General features: G+C 52.6%; 4 protein-coding genes across 4 annotated transcripts; 2 read left to right on the plus strand and 2 right to left on the minus strand.

The window, feature by feature from the left end:
* Positions 1–673: 673 nt before the first annotated feature.
* On the plus strand, positions 674–2,512 carry EV420DRAFT_1634945 (uncharacterized protein; the record flags this gene model as incomplete). The annotated part of the gene is made up of 3 exons (XM_060476386.1): positions 674–1,364; positions 1,418–1,755; positions 1,802–2,512. The coding sequence occupies 3 exons, from the start codon at positions 674–676 to the stop codon at positions 2,510–2,512; spliced, it is 1,740 nt and encodes a 579-aa protein (XP_060337968.1).
* Positions 2,513–2,807: 295 nt separating this feature from the next.
* EV420DRAFT_1616586 (uncharacterized protein) lies at positions 2,808–6,541 on the minus strand (the record flags this gene model as incomplete). The annotated part of the gene is made up of 8 exons (XM_060475135.1): positions 2,808–3,969; positions 4,040–4,172; positions 4,456–4,689; positions 4,981–4,995; positions 5,101–5,267; positions 5,319–5,650; positions 5,933–6,121; positions 6,227–6,541. 8 exons carry the CDS (start codon positions 6,539–6,541, stop codon positions 2,808–2,810), a joined length of 2,547 nt encoding a protein of 848 aa, XP_060337969.1.
* Positions 6,542–7,029: 488 nt separating this feature from the next.
* Positions 7,030–7,676, minus strand: EV420DRAFT_1634948 (uncharacterized protein; the record flags this gene model as incomplete). Its single annotated transcript, XM_060476387.1, has 4 exons — positions 7,030–7,062; positions 7,111–7,372; positions 7,431–7,521; positions 7,574–7,676. The coding sequence occupies 4 exons, from the start codon at positions 7,674–7,676 to the stop codon at positions 7,030–7,032; spliced, it is 489 nt and encodes a 162-aa protein (XP_060337970.1).
* A 1,209-nt stretch (positions 7,677–8,885) lies between these two features.
* Positions 8,886–9,572, plus strand: EV420DRAFT_1684082 (uncharacterized protein; the record flags this gene model as incomplete). Its single annotated transcript, XM_060479253.1, has 3 exons — positions 8,886–9,028; positions 9,091–9,230; positions 9,398–9,572. The coding sequence occupies 3 exons, from the start codon at positions 8,886–8,888 to the stop codon at positions 9,508–9,510; spliced, it is 396 nt and encodes a 131-aa protein (XP_060337971.1). The 3' UTR covers positions 9,511–9,572.
* Between the last annotated feature and the right edge of the window lie 8,383 nt (positions 9,573–17,955).

Consider the following 17,955-nt stretch of genomic DNA (forward strand, 5'->3'; position numbering starts at 1 on the left):
ATCACACTCTATGGGCCGGATCTTTCTTCACCCAGTCATGCTTCTTTAGGTTGTCTGTGATCACACCCTAGGATGGACAAGCCGCCACATACGCTCCTAAGAAGACCGCGCCCTATGGACACTAGTCTTCTTACTCGCAAGAGGGCTTCTCCTATATCAAGTACCATATGATACAGAGGATATAGAAGACAGCGCTGCATTGGGACAGCACGCACCGAGACACAGGAGCGGTACATACTAGTAAATACCACACTGTATTTAAACGAGCCTTGCTGTGGTCTTACACCCCAGCTTCAGCTAAAGTTATACACTCCTAACTTTTCATGCAGAAACTCCCTGTTTCGTGCCTAAGGACTATCATACCTTACTTAGTGATTGCAATGCCCTCTTCACAACTGAATCACCGAACACGAGTGACAGTTTAGAGGCAACTGTTGTACAATCCAAGCTAGTGCATTACAATTAGCTGAAGCTTGCTTCACATACCCTCACCATCGAACCAACAAGTTACACTGTTGTTCTTCTGATGATAGTGACCGTATGAACTCCGAAAACTATGAAACTTATTACTCCGCAACTACCCTCGAATCCACACTCCTACTATATGCTTACAAGCTAGAACGAACACACCAAAGAGCACCGACCCTCCCGAGTGAGCGAGTAATGGACTCTAATGAATCCTCAATCGGACACCTCACTCTCATCAGACTCCGCCCAAGCATACCATGGACCTCCATCCCAGAAGACGACCGTGTCTTCTCACAGCAAGACATGGAAGGGCAAAATGGCAGCAGGGGTGAAGAAGATAGGTCTTCCCTTCAGGAAGAAAGCACCAGACGAAACAGCATCTCTCCAAACGATGGAGACGGGTCCGGAGAGCAGCTACATGTACGAGAAGCCTGAAGAATCTACATTGATGTCGCTAGAGGAAGAATCCTCACCGACCGAGGCCATGAAATACGCCTCCCAAGTACAACACCAGGAGCCATCAAAGGAGAGTGGGTACAACCAAATGCCAGGTGCGATGTGGGAAGTAGCAGCAGCGGCCCAGATAGTTCAGACTACGGGAGTGCCCGGTCAACAGACGAGCACACCCAGCAGTCATGAGGAGAGCCCGTCATGGCAAGAAGCAGCACAACAATGGAAGGCGAGCCAAGGGATACGACGGGGGATTCCCCAGAGCCAAGAATCCAAGGCCCTGGGTCCCCAACCAGCTCCTCCAGCTGGCTATCCTGGTACTCAGCAGATGGGACTCGACGAGTCTATGGGATCAACACTCCACGATGTTATTCGTTGCCAATCCCTGGCTCAAGCCAATATGTTCCAGACCCTCCAATCCAACCTGACCCCAGAGAACAAACCCAGTGGGCAGAAGAGGAACGTCGCGCCTCAGCCAGAAACACAATTACCATCGCAGACCTCAGAGCATGGGCAGACACCTTCGGGGAGCCCATGACTGCACGAATCTCACCAGTCGAGTCCACTTCATCCATCGGGGGAACCCTCGACACTATCATCGAGGAGGAAAACCCTATCCCTCTCACACTCCCAAGATCCTCTGGGGCCCAGACCCCATACTACCCCACCGAAGAAGACCCATGGAGAGAGCAGACAGATACAGATGAGCTACTCGAGCAGCACCCCCATGCAGACTCCCCGCCGTGGCAGCATAGGGTCTTATTCACAGACACCAACAAGGAGGACACTGTCCTCTGGTGGTTCACAGGAGCCCAATCTCTCGCCGGAACTACCAATGTATCAAATCCCATCGAGACTGAGCTCGATCAGGCAAGCCTCACAGATTGGCCTCACTGCAGGTGCCAGATCTGCCGACGCCTATGGGACCTGGCCTGAGCCTGATATAATGAAGTTGGACCTCACCCAGAGCTCGAACCTTTCCTCCACCCCAAACCCACCTTCTATGTCGAACCCCCCTTTGTATCACAAAGAGAGCTTCAGTGGTGGGTCTATGAGAGAGAGGACTTCGACCAAATCTTTGAAGAATACCGAAGGTACTTCGCATATGTCTGGAACTGGAACCAGGTATGGATCGATGGAAACCCCTATCTCTTACGATATGAACCCGTCTTTCACCCAACCGACCATCTCGACCGATTGGACCCATGGGTTAGAGCCCAGATACAAATCGACAGGCTCACCCGTGCGGGAGAATATGCCAATGATGAACCCCTCTTTGACCACTCCAATGAGGAAGGTGACGAGTTCATCCAAGGATCCAGTAGAAGGCCCTACCGACGAAGAACTCTATAAAATGAACTGGGACCAGTTCTGGTGGCATATGCATGATCAGCCTGGACTGCTAGATTTCTGTTTGAAAGGTGTTAGTTGGCACTTAATTGTGATGCATCAGGAGTGTCAGTTAGAACCCAAGTGTCAACTAACACCTGGGCTAACAAATCCCACAGGATCCCGCGCCGGCAGTTATGACATCAGAGACAAGAACTGGCGAGGTTCGGAGTTTGAACCAGCGACGTGGCAAAATATTGACTAACCCTATGACATCATTGCAACAGCACAGACTTTAACCAGTAGACTACTTGCCTGTTACCAATAGGTGTAATTAAAGCTAAATATAGATTATCCAGCACAGCCACTTCCTCAATTAGCGATGGCGCAAATAGTATGTCGGTGGCGCGGTATTAGATGTCCCATACTGCCCAATTAGGATTATGATTGTAAATAACTTGATGACATGCAGGAAAGGAGTAAAAATAATGAAATAATGAATAAACAATATGGCATGATTACATCATACAGTGCTCCCCCTCACGGAACTCACTGTTCCCTCAGAGATCCGCATAATCCTCCTCATCCAGCTCCACCTCCTCCTCGTCACTCCAAATCCTGATGTTTAGTTCATCCCTATCACCATCGCTGCTGGCATCATCATCATCGCTGGGATGCAGTTCGGAACGTGGCGCATTCTCCATTCGTCCATCGTCTAGAGCTGTCAACCAGAGATCCCGAAACTTGACTGCCAGCTGATGCTGTATATCACTTTGTTTGAGAGCATAGGCATCCACCGCTTCACGCAGTGCACCGCCTAACTCACATGCATCCCGCCGTTGCATCCACCACTCCCCTCGCCATTCCAAGAATCTCAAGGTTCTGCGCATTTCCTCCCGGAGGAGCAAAACTTCCTCACGTGCCCGATGTGCTCTTGCACGACTGTGACACCATTCCGAACATAGCACTTCATCGTCGTTTTCATCAGCCCCATCCGCTAGGTTGATCTTCATCGTTGTCCAAATCCAAGAAAGAGTACGCCAGGTTTGGCCAGTCCCATCATGTTTTTCTCGACTATCTTGATACAGATCGATGCCGGGTTCAGGAAGTTCGGGAACCAATCCTGGCTCCCAGCTATCTTCATTCGTTCCTCGGTGACCTGTTCCTTTACGGAGATGATCTGGATCTTGATAGGAATGGATATCGCCATCTTCGAGCTTATGAAGCCCCTCCTCCCAATCCCCCGGGCCACTCAGCTTCATTTTTGCCTCCCTTGCCATACGGTACTTGATTGCTGCTGCTAGTGCCCGTTCATGAATGGCATCAATGCCCATCCGCAAACGTGTTCTGTCCTGCTGACCTCGTACATTCTTGTTCTTGTACTCAACCATCCACATTTTCAAGCACAAGATGTGGCGAATCGAACCTAATGAGTCATGGCATTGCGCTGTGCGTAGACGCTCCTCCATTTTTGATAAAGAGGCCTCGCATACCTGGCTCCTGCGATCCACCGGTATGCAGGAGGGTAGCCATAGTCTCACCTCCTCCGCTAATGCCCCGGTTGATGAATAATCCACCTCCTGAGTCTCGGTAATAAACTGCAGGAGCCCAGGCATGTATGTGGCACGCAACTCTTCGAATTTTTTGATCTTGGACCGGAGAAGACTTTGCTGCTCTGCAATGTGAGCGTCTTGGTGAGCAGTCAGATTGGCTTTCAGTTTCCTAACCTCCAAGCATAGTTTTCACCTGAATATGCCTCAGTAGAAGCTTCCAAAACATACAGGTCACTCACTGCGACTCCTCAAGGGCCAAACCAAAAACCATAAAAGCTGAAGGACTCATGTCATGAACCACCTGTCCCCCATTGTGCCTGTGAGCCTCCTCTTCCTCGGCCAACTCTTTATGAACCTCATCCTCAGTCAAATCTGGCAGACTCTGTCAAAATTGCAGATAGGAAAAAAATTGACTAGACGCACCGTCGCTCTGAACACAGAAGGGGTTCAGCACCGTCTTAGGAACCTTATCAGCCTCCCATGCAGCACAGATATCCTCCCATTTGGTGACCATATTGGGTGGCAAGCTCTGCATAAAGCCTCTGTGTGCTTCTTCCTGCCGGTTTCGCTCCGAGACCGCATCTCTGTAGCGTTTCCAAAGTGTTAACCCTAGCCACATTCAATACACATCCAAGGGAATTTAACAATGCCTCACCCATGCAGCAATATTTGAGCCAGTTCCAAAATCCGAAATGGTCGTCAATCAGATCCTGCCTCGTACCTGGCCCCGCAGTCTTGGTTGAGTTTCCTAGAATGTTGTGGGGTGCCCATATCCTTTCAGGACATTCTCCATCCGATAAAGCGGCGCCTTCAGCAAGGTTGAAAGAGAATTGTTCGTGGTCCTCTGCTTTATGACCTGGCTCATGGAACTTTGGCACCAGTGGGGTCACTCTGATATCGGGATTGAATCGAAGCTCAGAGGGCCAATGTGAGGTCATCCGTGTGAATATCGTCTTGATCCATTGGCAGGCAATGTCATAGCTGATAATGACCCAGAACAAATCTGAGAATTGACGGATAGCTGCTGCAGTGAGGGGGTCGATGTTGGCGTATCTGTGAACCGAGGATGAGTACCTGACCCACAGCTCTGCTATGATTGCTCACCTCTCACCCTTATTCGTATTGCCGACACATGTAGGCAGAACCATCTCACTTCTTCCGCAGGACACCGCAACCACACCTGTGTAACAGAGCCCTTTTGAAAACTTTGTGTTTGATTTGACCATGGCAGAAAACTCCACGCAGTTACTAATCTGAGGTAGAGTTAGCAAGATTGAACCAAAATAGACGAATTAAGAACCAATGTCTGCATCTGTAGCTCGACTTTGAATGTATTCCTCATAAGGCTCGCGGGCAGTGAAGTACGCCCAACCGATACCGAGACCTGGGTCTCTCAAATACGATGACACAATCTGGTTCTTAAGCCAGAAGTTCGCGTCGATGCATATAAGCAAAATATACAAAAATCTAGGTCAGTGGGTTAGATTAAAACCATCACATTACAACATCTATGCTTACTTTAAGTGGGGAGGTGCTTGATCCCAGTCTGGAGGTAGGTTTATTCCTGGCCGAGGACAAGATGGGCAGAGGACGGCAAGCTCGCCTGGCTTTGTACCCTCAGGTCCAGTGATGTCGTGCACTCGCCCACCTCTCTTTAACAGCTTCAAGTGACACCATTGAATAAGCATACGCATCAGGGCTGCTTTACGAGAGGGCGGTGTATTCAGCCCCGTATTATCCGTCATTCTCTCTAACGTGCAATAAAAATGATATGTGGATGTTTTGGAGACAAGGGAAAAGAGGTGGAGCAACTCCAACAGCCAGAACGTTGCACAAGTCTTCACCACCTTCTGGCTAGCAGGATACCATCCGTGTCGTAGGAGTTGAATGTGCTGTGGGATTTGTCACCCACAACCACAGTAATCGACTGCAACATCATGAATGCCCATGGTATGGAGAATTCGAAGCTTGACATGGCAGGGTATGGGGAGAGGACATCGGAAACTTCGGTGGTTAAGCTGAACGTGTAAGCCAATCGCTTTCAGCGTGATTGGGGCAAAGTAAAGCCCAGTCCATCGCTTAAAGGAATGTCAGTACTGGATGTTCACGTTAGGGTAATGGGGAAAAACTACCTCGATGCGGTGGAATGGATTCTGCCTATGCCGACGGACGCAACAGGATGTGCAGACCAAATCACTGAGAAAACAATCCTTACACCAAACCTCCGGCTCTCCCTGCACCTCTTCCTCAACATTCCGAGCGATACAGTTGGGACATTTCAGACTCTGGTGAGCGTCTCCTCGTCCGTCGTGGCGAGTAACCTCATCTAGATAAACCGATCTGAACTGCTCCTTCCACACCAAATGTGGCCACCTCTTCCAACCGTCCTCAGCACGTAAGCTGGTTTCCAAAGACTTGCCACTCACCGAAACTTTTGACCTCATTGCCTTTTGAGGTTCCATTGTGTCGTGGAAGATGGTACTTTCAAACACTTCTGCATTCATCTGGTCCTCGTAACTGCTCCCATCTACGTCGAGTGAAAGCTCGGAATCGTCTGGAGGGTTCCACATACTTCCGAGGGTCCAACCTGCTTTGCCGTGTAAGGGTTTGGACTCAGATGAGGACGTATGTCCACGTCGATCGATGCCAGACGTTCGAGAGTGTACTCTGTCACAGTCGTCCTCAAATTCTACGCAACGGTGGGTGCCTTCTAGGCGCTGAGGATGACGACCGCGCTTCATTTTTCAACGACAATTGGGAACATGGGCAAAGTCAACAAACTGCGATTGGCCGACTACGTTACATAAGCAACTCAGCTAGGTAATCATACATCAACTTGCCAGCCCTTCATATTCTTAATGGAAAGTGTTGCAATTAATGCTGTGGTGACATACGATGCTCAGCGCCATTTCCTGCAGCGTCTCAAAATACGTTAAAATTGACGAAACTATCTTACAACAGCACAACATGTAACTATGTATGAACGAACCTTTTTCTTACGCTACATGGAATAGTTCACCAAGCATCCAACATGGTACCAGAGAAGAAGGAGCTTGTCTGCCCGATTCCCAGACAGCTTATATGCTGTGTGATATGCGTTAAGCTGGTCGTCGGACAGCCCTTCAATAGCACACGTATCATGTAAGAGCGGAAGGTTTTGGCTGGGTATGACAAAATCTATATCGTTTGGGAGATGACCTTCCTCAGAGGGTAGGAGAGCGAAGGGTCGTCAGAGACCATCGCCACAACTCAGGTTGTGGGCCTACAAAAAAAGGTCAGAAGGCAGTTAGTGCAAAAATAAGCGACATACGACAGCGGTGGCGATTTCCACCCTAATGAGGCACTTTTCGATCATGGAAAAGGACTTATCGAGGCGGGTTTCAAGGTCATTGAAGCGGTTTGTAAAGATACCATGCAGCTCTGTAACAATGCGTTGCCCTCGCTCACTATCATCATGGACGAGGAATTCCTGCCTCTCGACAGCATCCCGATGCAGGCGGGCTTCCATATCGTCCATCTTGGTAGCCCAACCTTCTAAGAGCGCAGAGGCCCAGGCAGGGCATAACATCATTCTCGCCTACTAGATGTATCAGCGACACGTGAAGACAAATGTGACAACATTCAACATACCTGGCTGTACGGGCATCAATCAATCGATGCTTGTAGACTTCAACTTCGGTGACATCACTGGGGGTCGCCCGACCTTGCAAAGCGGGATGGGCTATGTGAAGGGTAAGCTTGAATGTTAGCAACACGCATTAAAGTGGCCTCACAGATGGAAAGGCTTAATCGAGAGATATAAGACGTTGCATTAGTGATGTCCTGAAGAGATGGAGGGACAGAAGGTGGGGGGGGGGCGAGTGACCTCTGGGGCATGGGCATCCGGGATACTTGGGAGGGGAATGGGACTGTGGGGGCATGATGGCTCTGATAGAGTGAGCGACGTGGCCCTCTTGGATTCTTATATTCAGGTCACAGTAGATTGTCAATGTTGGGGTCAAGTTGTTCATGCTTGGTCAGATCATGGAGCACCATGTCCTTGCTTCCTACCTACATTCTGACCCCAAACCCTGCATTGTATCAGAGAAGTATAGCGAATATGCTTAAGTCTACTCTAGCTTTGCTGAGAACGATCAAGAAGGGAAGAAATACGAGACGAGCTCTCGGATCGAGGTTCGGCAACTGGTCGGAGTTTCAAACTCTGAAACATGAGGCCGCCTCGACCTAAAATAAGTGATATAACAGGCATGTGATCACAAAATGTTCATTGTTGACAAGCAGCATGACACGTGAAGAATCACCACGAAGCTTCGAAGTTTTTAGACTTTGGTCTGGTGCCACCACAACCACTTGCGTTCACCTCATGAAGGTCCTACCACGTACGTCCATTTTGTTAGCTACCTTCCCAATTACATCCACCGCTATGGCAACTACCTCGTGCCTACGAATACTCAAGCCTGGGAATGCGAGGTATTGGGGTAGTTGCCATATTGTGTGGGTGCGTTGGGACGGCCGCATCATGTGTAAGATTCCTACCGGTCCTGACCCCTGAATGTTTGAATCCTTAGATGTCATTACCGAATTTTTCTCCTTCCGAAAGGCGTGTCCTTCATTCACTGGCATTCCCACTCCCTCAGCTGCATCACTGACACCCAATTAGACGTGTTCTGGTGCCCACTTCTCACCATGGGAAGGCTCCACAGCACCGGTAATGAGCTCCGATCTCGACTTCAGCTTCTCCCATCTCCTCCGTGACTGCGTTGATCACGAGGAAACCCTTGATCCCCTGGATGCATACGATCCCTTCGACCTCAACGAACCCCCCCCCTTCAGCACCCACGACGCCAGAACCCATGACGGAATCCACGCCGCTGCCTCCACTGAAGTCAGCAGCCTCCGACCTATCGCCACCTCCAGCAGCCTTGAGCCAGTCTGATTCACGAAGCCATCAGAAGAATCAAAGCCATGCCAACCACAAAAAGCAGCGAGCCAAACGGCGAGGATCCAGCCAGCTCTATGGCTATCAAGCGTGCCCCAATACGCAGCGCAAGCACCAGACCCACGCGGAGGAGATCCCAACCAACCATGCCACTGAGGGTGCCCCAGCAGCATCCTCCGGGTATGTCGGCAGGCGCCTTGATGAGGGGTGGAAACGATCCAGTTGCATTGCGGGATTTAGTGGGCCCGAACAGCCGTTACAAGTTTGACTACAAGGGTTGGTGCGGCCGGTGAGTGCCTAACCTCCTACCACATCCCTGCCTCATTAAGATCCCCCTCCCCCCCCCCACAGAACCGCGACTCCCGTCACCGATGGCGAGGGGTGCGTCATTGCTGTTCTAGCAGGGCAGCCTGATGATCCCAGCTGGGATGGCGTACATACCTCGGCCGCCGACCTCTTGGATCAAACTCGACGTGAATGCAATTTCTCACGTAAGCAGTGGATGCATCGGCGCGGCCGCTACTCTGCCCTCTCAGTAGGTATTTCATTTGGGGGGGGACAAAAGGCATGTAATTTGACCCTTCTTCAGGCGATCTTTCAAATAACATACCTACAGCACCCGCAGAATCTTGTTAGCCACTAACTCTTATCGACTTAGATCAACTAAGGATCGCCACTCGCACTTCGGTGGACAATACACTTAGAGGTCAAAGGCGACGGACAGAGCCAGGTGCGAGACAAATAGTCAAGAAGCAGGGAGCGTTAAGTTAGGTAGATTAAACCTTAGCCAAAGCTGGGGTTTAGACCAGCTGAGGCTCTACTTAAATACACGTTTTGTAGACTAAAAATAGTACTGTGAGAATGTCCGATCAGAACCGCAACATAGAGTAAGCATGAATATGTAAGGAAAAGAAAAGAAAAGAATAAACCGTAACATTACCCCCTCCTCAAGACTCGTTCGTCCCGAATGAGCTCTGACTTTCCTCCCCACTTCGTGCGGATTGACTGTAAAAGGACCAAGTATCGTCATCGTCCTCATCTTCAGAGTCAAAGTCCCAATTTTCGTGGATTCGTTGCAAGTTATCGAGGTCTAGTTTGGAATCCTCATCGTTTGGTGTTTCGTCTACAATGGGTATTCCATCTGCTTCCTCTGTTGTAACTTCACGCATCGCGACCGATGATTGAGAGTCGGAGTGTCTCGGATTCGTGCACTCGGAGGAATAAACAGTTTCAACGTCTGTGACGCATGGCGTGTCTGGGTCATGGTAGACCATTCCAACACTGGGTGGTATTTTGTCATCCCTTCCGACTGTTTTTCCGTGTTTGTCGACTTCCCAATGAATCCTCTGGAGGTGTGCTTCGTACTTGTTGACGAGTTCTTCTGCATTGGCCATGTCCGAGCGTTTAACCCAGGAGTTCTCCTCCCGTGGGTATCCCCTCCATTTCACTAGGTACTCCGTTATCGTGCGACGGGTCTGTCCACGTTTGACGACTCTGTCCCTCTGTCCCACGATCTCTTCTATTTCGTATTCCTCCTCATCGTCGATGAGCTCTGGCGGTGGTCGTTCTGGGCGTGGTTGGTTTGAGAAGACCGGGGCCACGTAAGGCGTTAGGAGTGACTCGTTAAAGCGATTGTGAATCCTCCACTTTAGGGGTAGCTTTAGTTCATAAGCTGAGGCCCCCTTTTTGGCGGTAATGCTGAAGGGGCCTACCCGGCGGTCACCGAGCTTTTTCGCTGGTCGGGGTAGGTGAAGGTTGGTTGTGTCGAGCCAGACCTTGTCACCGACCTTATATTCGATCGCAGCGCCCTTGTGCTTATCGTAAGCCTTCTTCATGGACTCTGCCGCCTTTTCTAAGGATCTTCTTGCTTCTTCCTGCATTTTTCCTATTTCTTCCACTAGCCTCCCTGCTGCTGGTACCGTAGTTCTTCTTTGGGCTGTCTTTATAACCTCTCCATCTCGTCCGAAGATGACTTTATAAGGGGAGTAGCCTGTTGCCGAGTGTTGACGATTGTTGTGCGTGAAGGCGGCTAAGGGCAGCCATTCGCTCCAATCATCTTGTCGATCGTTGACGAACATCTTGAGATACTTCTCGATCTCCTGGTTGACCCTTTCAGTTTGCCCATCCGTTTGTGGGTGGTAGGCAGTTGACGGGTTCCCCGTTACGTGAAGAAGCTGATAGAATTCCTTCATGAACTTGGAGACGAATACCGATCCTTGATCGGATATCACCTTCTCGGGCATCACACCATAGGGTACATAAACGTAGTCCCTCAGGATTTTAGCGAAGCCCGAAGAGGTAAGCTCTTCCGTACAGGCAATAGGGATGATGGCTTTCGAAAATCGATCCACGATGACGAGAATGGAATCAAACCCCTTTGAATTTGGGAGTTTGGTGATCATGTCGACCGAGATATGGGTCCAAGGCCGTACTGGGACCTCATTGGGGTATAGAGGAGCCTTCCTTGGGCGTCTGTCGGCTTTGGTTCTCTGACAGACCTCACATCCCTTTACATACGCTTCCACGTCTCGACGCATACGCGGCCACCAGTAATCGCGGAGTACTAACTCCTTGGTCTTTTCGATACCAGGATGGCCTGCGGTGACATGGTCATGCTTGAGGGCTATGATTTGTCCCCGCAGATCACGATCTACGGGCACATAAATTCGCCCGTCGTACCATAAGAGGTCTTGATCCCGAGCAATGCCCTTTTCGTGGTTTAGGGAATCGGAGATTCCTCTGTCCCAACGACGAGGGTCATGCGTCGCCACCTTGATTCGTTCATGTAGCTCCTCAGCGGTGGGCATGATTAGAGCTCGGAAGTGCTCTGCCTTGAGTACCGTAACGTTCCGATTGTCGTCTTTTCCCTGGTCGTGGTCCGCCCTTCTTGACAAGAGGTCCGCTTTGCGATTTTGAGCTCCGGGCTTGTGATGCAGGGTGAATTGATATTCTGCTAACTCTGTCACCCACCGCGCTTGTCTTCGGTTGAGTTTCTGGGGTTTACGGAAGTACTGGAGATTGGAGTGGTCCGTCCAGATTTCGAAATCTGCTCTTGCCCCCATGAGGTACTGACGCCATTCTTCCAATGCGATCATAATCACCAGGAGTTCCTTGTCGTAAATCTCGTAGTTCCGTTCGGTAGCCGAAAGCGATTTGGAAAGAAAGGCTACCGGTCACCACTTCTCCTCTTGCAATTGAGAAAGTACCGCCCCGACCGCCCCTTCGCTAGAGTCGGCTTCCACTTGGAATCGTCCCTCATCTAGCGGGATAGCTAGTACCACATCCTCACGGAATAACGCTTTGAGCTTGTCGAACGCCTTTTGCTGAGCTTCTCCCCACCCCCATTCCTGCTTTCCGGTGAGCGAAGTAAGCGGTTTGACGTGCTTGCTATAGTCACGGATAAATCGTCGGTAGAAGTTACAGAACCCGAGGAAGGACTGTAGTTCTTGTTTCCGACGGGGGACGGGCCATTCAAGTAGCCCCGCAATCTTTACTGGGTCCATGCGGATCTTCCCTTCACTGATGATGACCCCCAAATACTCGGTCTCCTCCACCTCGAATTCGCACTTTTCCGCCTTAAGGAACAACTTGTTTTCTCGGAGAATCTGTAGTACCTTGCGTACTATTCGTCGGTGCTCCGCCTTGGTCTTTGAGGCGATAAGAATGTCATCCAGGTAGACCGACACTTCCCCGGCCACTATGAGGTCTTTGAAAATGTCGTTCATCATCCACTGAAACGTGGCGGGAGAATTAGTGAGCCCAAAGAACATAACCAGGGGTTCATAGAGCCCCTGGTTGGTGCGAAAAGCGGCCTTCCATTCGTCCCCCTGTTTAATCCTCACGTTGTTGTATCCCCAACGTACATCCAGCTTGGTGAAGTACTTGGCCTTTTTGAGCTTGTCCATGAGTTCCCCGATAAGCGGCAACGGATAACGGTTCTTGATAGTCATCTCGTTGAGCTTACGGTAGTCCTGGACTGGACGTAACTTGCCATCCTTCTTTTTGACGAAGAAGAACGGTGAAGCCATGGGGGACTTCGAGGGCTGGATTCGACTGGTAGACAAGTTCTCATCCAAGAACTTGTCTAACTCTTCCTGCTCGACGTGGTTGAGTGGGTAAACTTTACAGTCCAGATTGGCGTTAGCGTTAGGAATCAACTCGATGGCGTGATCCCAGGGCTTTCGAGGAGGTAACTCGTCGAAGTTTTCCTTGTCGAAGATGTCTTTAAACTCCCGGTACTCCTCCGGTACGATTTCTTCAAACGACTTGACGGTCCTTTTGGCGTTGGCTTGGGCCGCTAGTTGGTTTGCTCTGGTCCCCATAGCCCGCACATGAAAGGCTTCCTCAAAGTCTACGACCAGTATGGTATCCCCTTCTTCATACTCGTCCCATCGCGCCGAAGGGTCGGTGTCAGGAAGGGAGAAAGGGATTTTTCTGCACTTGCACCGGGCCAAGGTAACTGCCCCGGTGTCCCAATCAATGAGCGGATTATGACGTTGTAGCCAGTCGTGCCCTAGGAATAGGGGAGTGGAGCCTAGATCAACCACCGCTAGTTCGATCCGCTCCACGTGATCTCCTATACGCATTCGGACCTCGGCATATTCCGTGATGTCTCCTCCTTTATTTCGAGTGCCGTCGGCATTGTAAACCGGAACGGGTCGGGCCGCCTTCTTTAGATTGAGGTCATGGGATTGGGCCCAGGCACGGTCGATCGAGCTACCGGTGGCCCCGCTATCAACTAGGGCGCTCACAGCATAGATCTCCCTCGTGTCCAGGGTTTCTAATTGCACTTTGATTGAAACATTATGCCCCTTCCTCCCTCGTATGTACATTGGCGGCTTCTGCAAGTCCTCCATCCACTGCCATCGTTCTCTGGCCTGAGCCGCCGTCTCCGTCTGCTCCTCCAGTTGATAACATAACTGGTCGGTAACCTCCTCGCGGCGCCGAGGGTGTACCCATCCGTTAAGGATGGCACGAGTCGCTGCGTCTCCTCGAGCGATTCGTAGGGCTCGACGGGTCCATAAAATGCCATGGGGCTCGTAGTACATTTCTGCAAACACCTTCTTGTCGTTGGTGTTCACGGTAAGAGACATGGTGGGGGACGTCGGCCTCCTGGGGGTTACGACCGGTATGTCGGATCGCAAGTGGGCTTCTTCATCTTCGACTTCCTCCAATAAGACCGATGGATTCTTGCTTCGAGGCGGCATTTGGTCACCGGGCCGAAGAGGGCCCCTCAGCGGCACTTGGGCGCCTTCTGTCGAAGTGGTGGAGGAGGGCTCTCTGCCCTGTGTTCGGCCCTGGCCTCGGGCGCTTGTGCGCGGCGTTGTAACCTCCACTGTCGATCCGTACTTACTGCTCGTCCTGGACCCGGCGGTACTTTGGGTAACCCTTCGTGAGCGCACACATATTGACTCCGACGGGGGGTCTGCACCGTTTGCCGCAGTATTGTCCTTGGCTACTGAGGGCAGGGGGTCCCTCGCTTTCACGGCCTCAGCTGCTTTCTCAGCGCCTCCCACTGGAACAGACGGCCCCACAAACGAGGACGCAGGCCCAGCGGGCTGGGTTGTCGGCCTTTCTCCCACTCCGGGGTGACCTCCCTTCGTCAAGGGTGCAGTCGGGACACGACCTAGGGGGCTCTGCCCTTGAGGGGCTTTCCCTGTGCGGTCGGCCGGGGGTTCCTGAGCTGGGACAGCCCCTAGGGGTTCTCTTCCAGACGCAGGCTGCGCTAGGAGGCGGTAATCCCCTCCTACGCCGTTCGATGGTTGCGATTCCGTGTTCTTAGTTTCCTTGGCTGGTAACGCGGCGAGAAAAGTGGTATATTGTTCATACGGAGTACCTACATAGGTAGTATAAGTCCAACTAGAAGTATATAAGTGCGCACCAGTAGAAACTAAGTCCTTAGCCGACGTCGTCGAATCGCTTATTTCGACGCCGGCTGGTCTTTTGACGACTTATCGTCCTTGACCTCCTCAATCTTCGTGTCTTTTCCATTCTCTTCCTTCTCTGCCTCAGCGAGTAGTTGGCGAAGACGTTGCGCGGGGATTTTCTTGCGCGGGGGGAGTTTGACGGGGAGCCATTTCGATTTGTCCGCTGGACATTTATGGTCCCGGCTCCACCCGGTATTGCCGCACTTGAAGCATCGCTTGTCGCTTCGCAACTTGTCGATCTCCATCAGCTGCCCGGCACCCCCATAGGTGGTCCCCGTGGCGTCCTTCTTGTCGCCACCTGAACCTTGCCCGCTTCCCTTCTGTTGATTGCCTCGACCCGAACCGCTCTGGTTCGAGGAGGACTTACTGCCCAGTCCTTGGGCGACTCCGTATCGATAGTTTGCGTCTATCCTCAGGACGCGTGCCTTCCACTCTGCGTAGGTTGTGGGGCGCTCGTTGTCCCCATGCATAACCGTATTTCGTACTGTGGGCCTTATCGCCGCTTCGACCGCTTCGAACATTTGCTTCTCGTCCCCGAATTCTTCGCACTTGTGGGCGAGGCGTTCGAACTTCGCGAAGAACTCGACAGCTGACTTGAAGTCTGACTGGCGAATCTTCTTCCATTCGGCCTTCCATATGGTCAACTCCGCGACCTCGCGGAACTCGCGCGTGAGATCCTCGGAGAATTCCGCCCAAGTGGGGAATCTCCAATGTCCCTGCGAGTCCCGGTACCGGTAGTACTGGTCGACCCACCACTGCTGCGCATCCCCTCGTAGGTATCCTTGTGCGAACGTGATCCGATAGGGATTGTGTCCCTGGTCGTTCACTGTATAGTACATAGGGAACACCGTGAAGTAAACTTCGCAGTGATGGAGGAAGCGCGTGATGTCCGAGGAAACCCCGGTGAAATATTCGGGCTGGGTGACCAGCTTGGGCTTGACGTCGTTCCAGGGGTTGTTGGCTCCTCCCGGGGCTAGTTGCCACGGGGGAATCGGGTCCGGCGGCGAAGGGATATGGGGCGGAGCAGGCGGCTTAGGCGGTCGCGACAGCGACCGCAGGTTCTGGTTGTCTCCCGGCGGCGGGTATCCTCCGAAGTTTCGAGGCGGGAGTGGACCTTGCGGAGGTCCCGAGGGCGGCATGGGAGGCACCGTGGACCCCTTTCCCTTATCAGGGTGAGACGGTCCGGCGCCCGGGTCATCCATGTCATCGTCGTCCTCCCCCGCTCCTCCGAAGAATCCTTCGGGGAAGAAGTCCGATGGATCGGTCGGGTGAGGCATCGGTTGGGGCCGTCGGTACGGTTCGCATCCTGGTTGCGGCATGGTGGGGTTTACCAGGTTCCAGACGGTAGCCGCCCGGTGCCAGGTTTCTACTTCGAGGATATTCTTCATTAGGTACATGTCCCCCATACTCTTGGCATGACGGTAATCCTCTCCTGCTTCGGAGAAGAGCCACTGCGGGTCTTTCTCCATATCTTCCATCATGATTTCGTAGAGCCCGTGCCAGGGTAATAGTTCGAAAATACTGGGTCTAGGCGTTGGGCCCTGAAGAAGGACCTGCCGCACCGCCGCCATTACCGTCGGTTCTAGGGCCTGGTTCGGCGGTCGACTGGGCATCCTCTGCCTCCTTCCTCTCTCGGGCGAGGCGGTCGATTCTGGCATTTCTCCTCTGCCTCTCGATATCGGAGTCGTAGTCGGAGATTTCGGACTGGTAGGCAGCCCAGGCTCTTCTTCTTGCCTCCAAATCGGTTCCCGCTCCGGTATATCGGACGGCGGCTGCTCGTATTCTGTTCTCGATTTCGGCGGGGGTGGCGTCTGGCTCCAGGGGTAAGTCCCACCAGCCATTGGGTCCTTGGAGAGCGTCCTCCTCGGCTCGGCGGATGCGTGTATCATGCGCTCTTCCGTGCTCCATTCGGGCCTCGATTTCTGGGGACTCCCGGGCAGCTCGAGGGAGTCCGAGGGACTCGACGTACGTGTGGTATAATAGTGGCCATGGGCGCTGCGAGAGAGGGACTGGGTCGGCGAAGGCTCTCGACGGGACTGACGACTCCCAGTTGGAGACTCCGGCGAGGCGCTCGGAAACGGTAATTGTTCCAAGTTCCTCGGCGTCATACTCTGGGAACTCGCCCCAAAGCTCCCCACTCGTCGGCTCGTGCGAGGGGACGGTGGGAGCGAGCGCTGGGGTCGCGGGCCTTTCAGCGACCTGGTCGGACTCTCCTCTGGTCTCGCCTCCGGCCACATGAGCTTCTTCCCTGGGCTCGTCGGCGTATACCCAGCTGGTGGTGGGATGCCAGCCGACTGGGGTCCCGCGATCGGTCAGCCAGGAGCCTGAAACAAGGTGTGGGCTTGTTGGACGGGTGGTTGCGGCGGAGGCTCCGAGGCTGAGCTCTTCGGAGTCATCGTCGAAGTCGTCTCTACGCCCCCTGTTGGCCTCGTAACGGGCTCGATCTCTGGCGATATCGGCCGCGACCCTCCTATCTCGGGCCTCTTCCCACCTGTTGTTGATTCCTGCTGCGACTTCTGTTGCTGGTCTCCCTGTCCCCCACTCGACCTCCGTGTACCGGTGCTGGGAGCGCCCGCTCCAATTATCTCCGGTATAGGCTGCATCTTCCTCCTCGTTCGGATAGAGGTCGCGGAGGAGGTCTTCGAGTCGGACTCTTTCGAGCTCGGAGAGCTCGTCGCCTTCGTACTCGGTGTCAGGGCTTTCCTCGCCCGTGACCAGAGGCCTGGTGTCTTGTCTTCGGGCTCCGTCGGCGCTTGACTCGCCCTCGACTGGAGAGATGTCGAAGAGGCCTGGTAGGGGCGAGTCTCCTCTGTGGAGGAGTACCCCCCTGGTATCGGTGATGTCGACGGAAGCGTCAGACTCGGTGGCACTTCTGTAGGAGTCGGTGCTCGACTCTGAGGATTCCGAGTTGGATCGCGACGAGGTGTAGAGGGACTCTCCAGGTCCTCTGGGTGTGATGGGTCGGCCATCGTGAAGGGTTTGTGCTGAAGCCGCGGGGATGAAGATTATGGGCGGCGGATATGCTGGTGTTGCCGGAATGTAATGGAACGGGAGCTGGGCTCGTACACACCTTTGCTGGCGGCAGCACCGCTGAAGGTAGTACAAGGAGGTGAACAAGAAAAAGGTTATAAAAAGTGCGGAGACGATGGGAATGGCGTCGGATAAGGGCATCCGTGGGGGGCAGATGGTGTAGTGGTTACCTCTGCTTGCTCGATTGTACCTCGTTCCACACAGAAAATATGTATTTTCGCACTCGTGAGTTCGAGCCCCCCACCCCCCAGAAAGTAAC

This window comes from Desarmillaria tabescens (genome assembly GCF_030435595.1).
Source record: "Desarmillaria tabescens strain CCBAS 213 chromosome Unknown EV420scaffold_2, whole genome shotgun sequence".
NCBI lineage: Eukaryota > Fungi > Basidiomycota > Agaricomycetes > Agaricales > Physalacriaceae > Desarmillaria > Desarmillaria tabescens.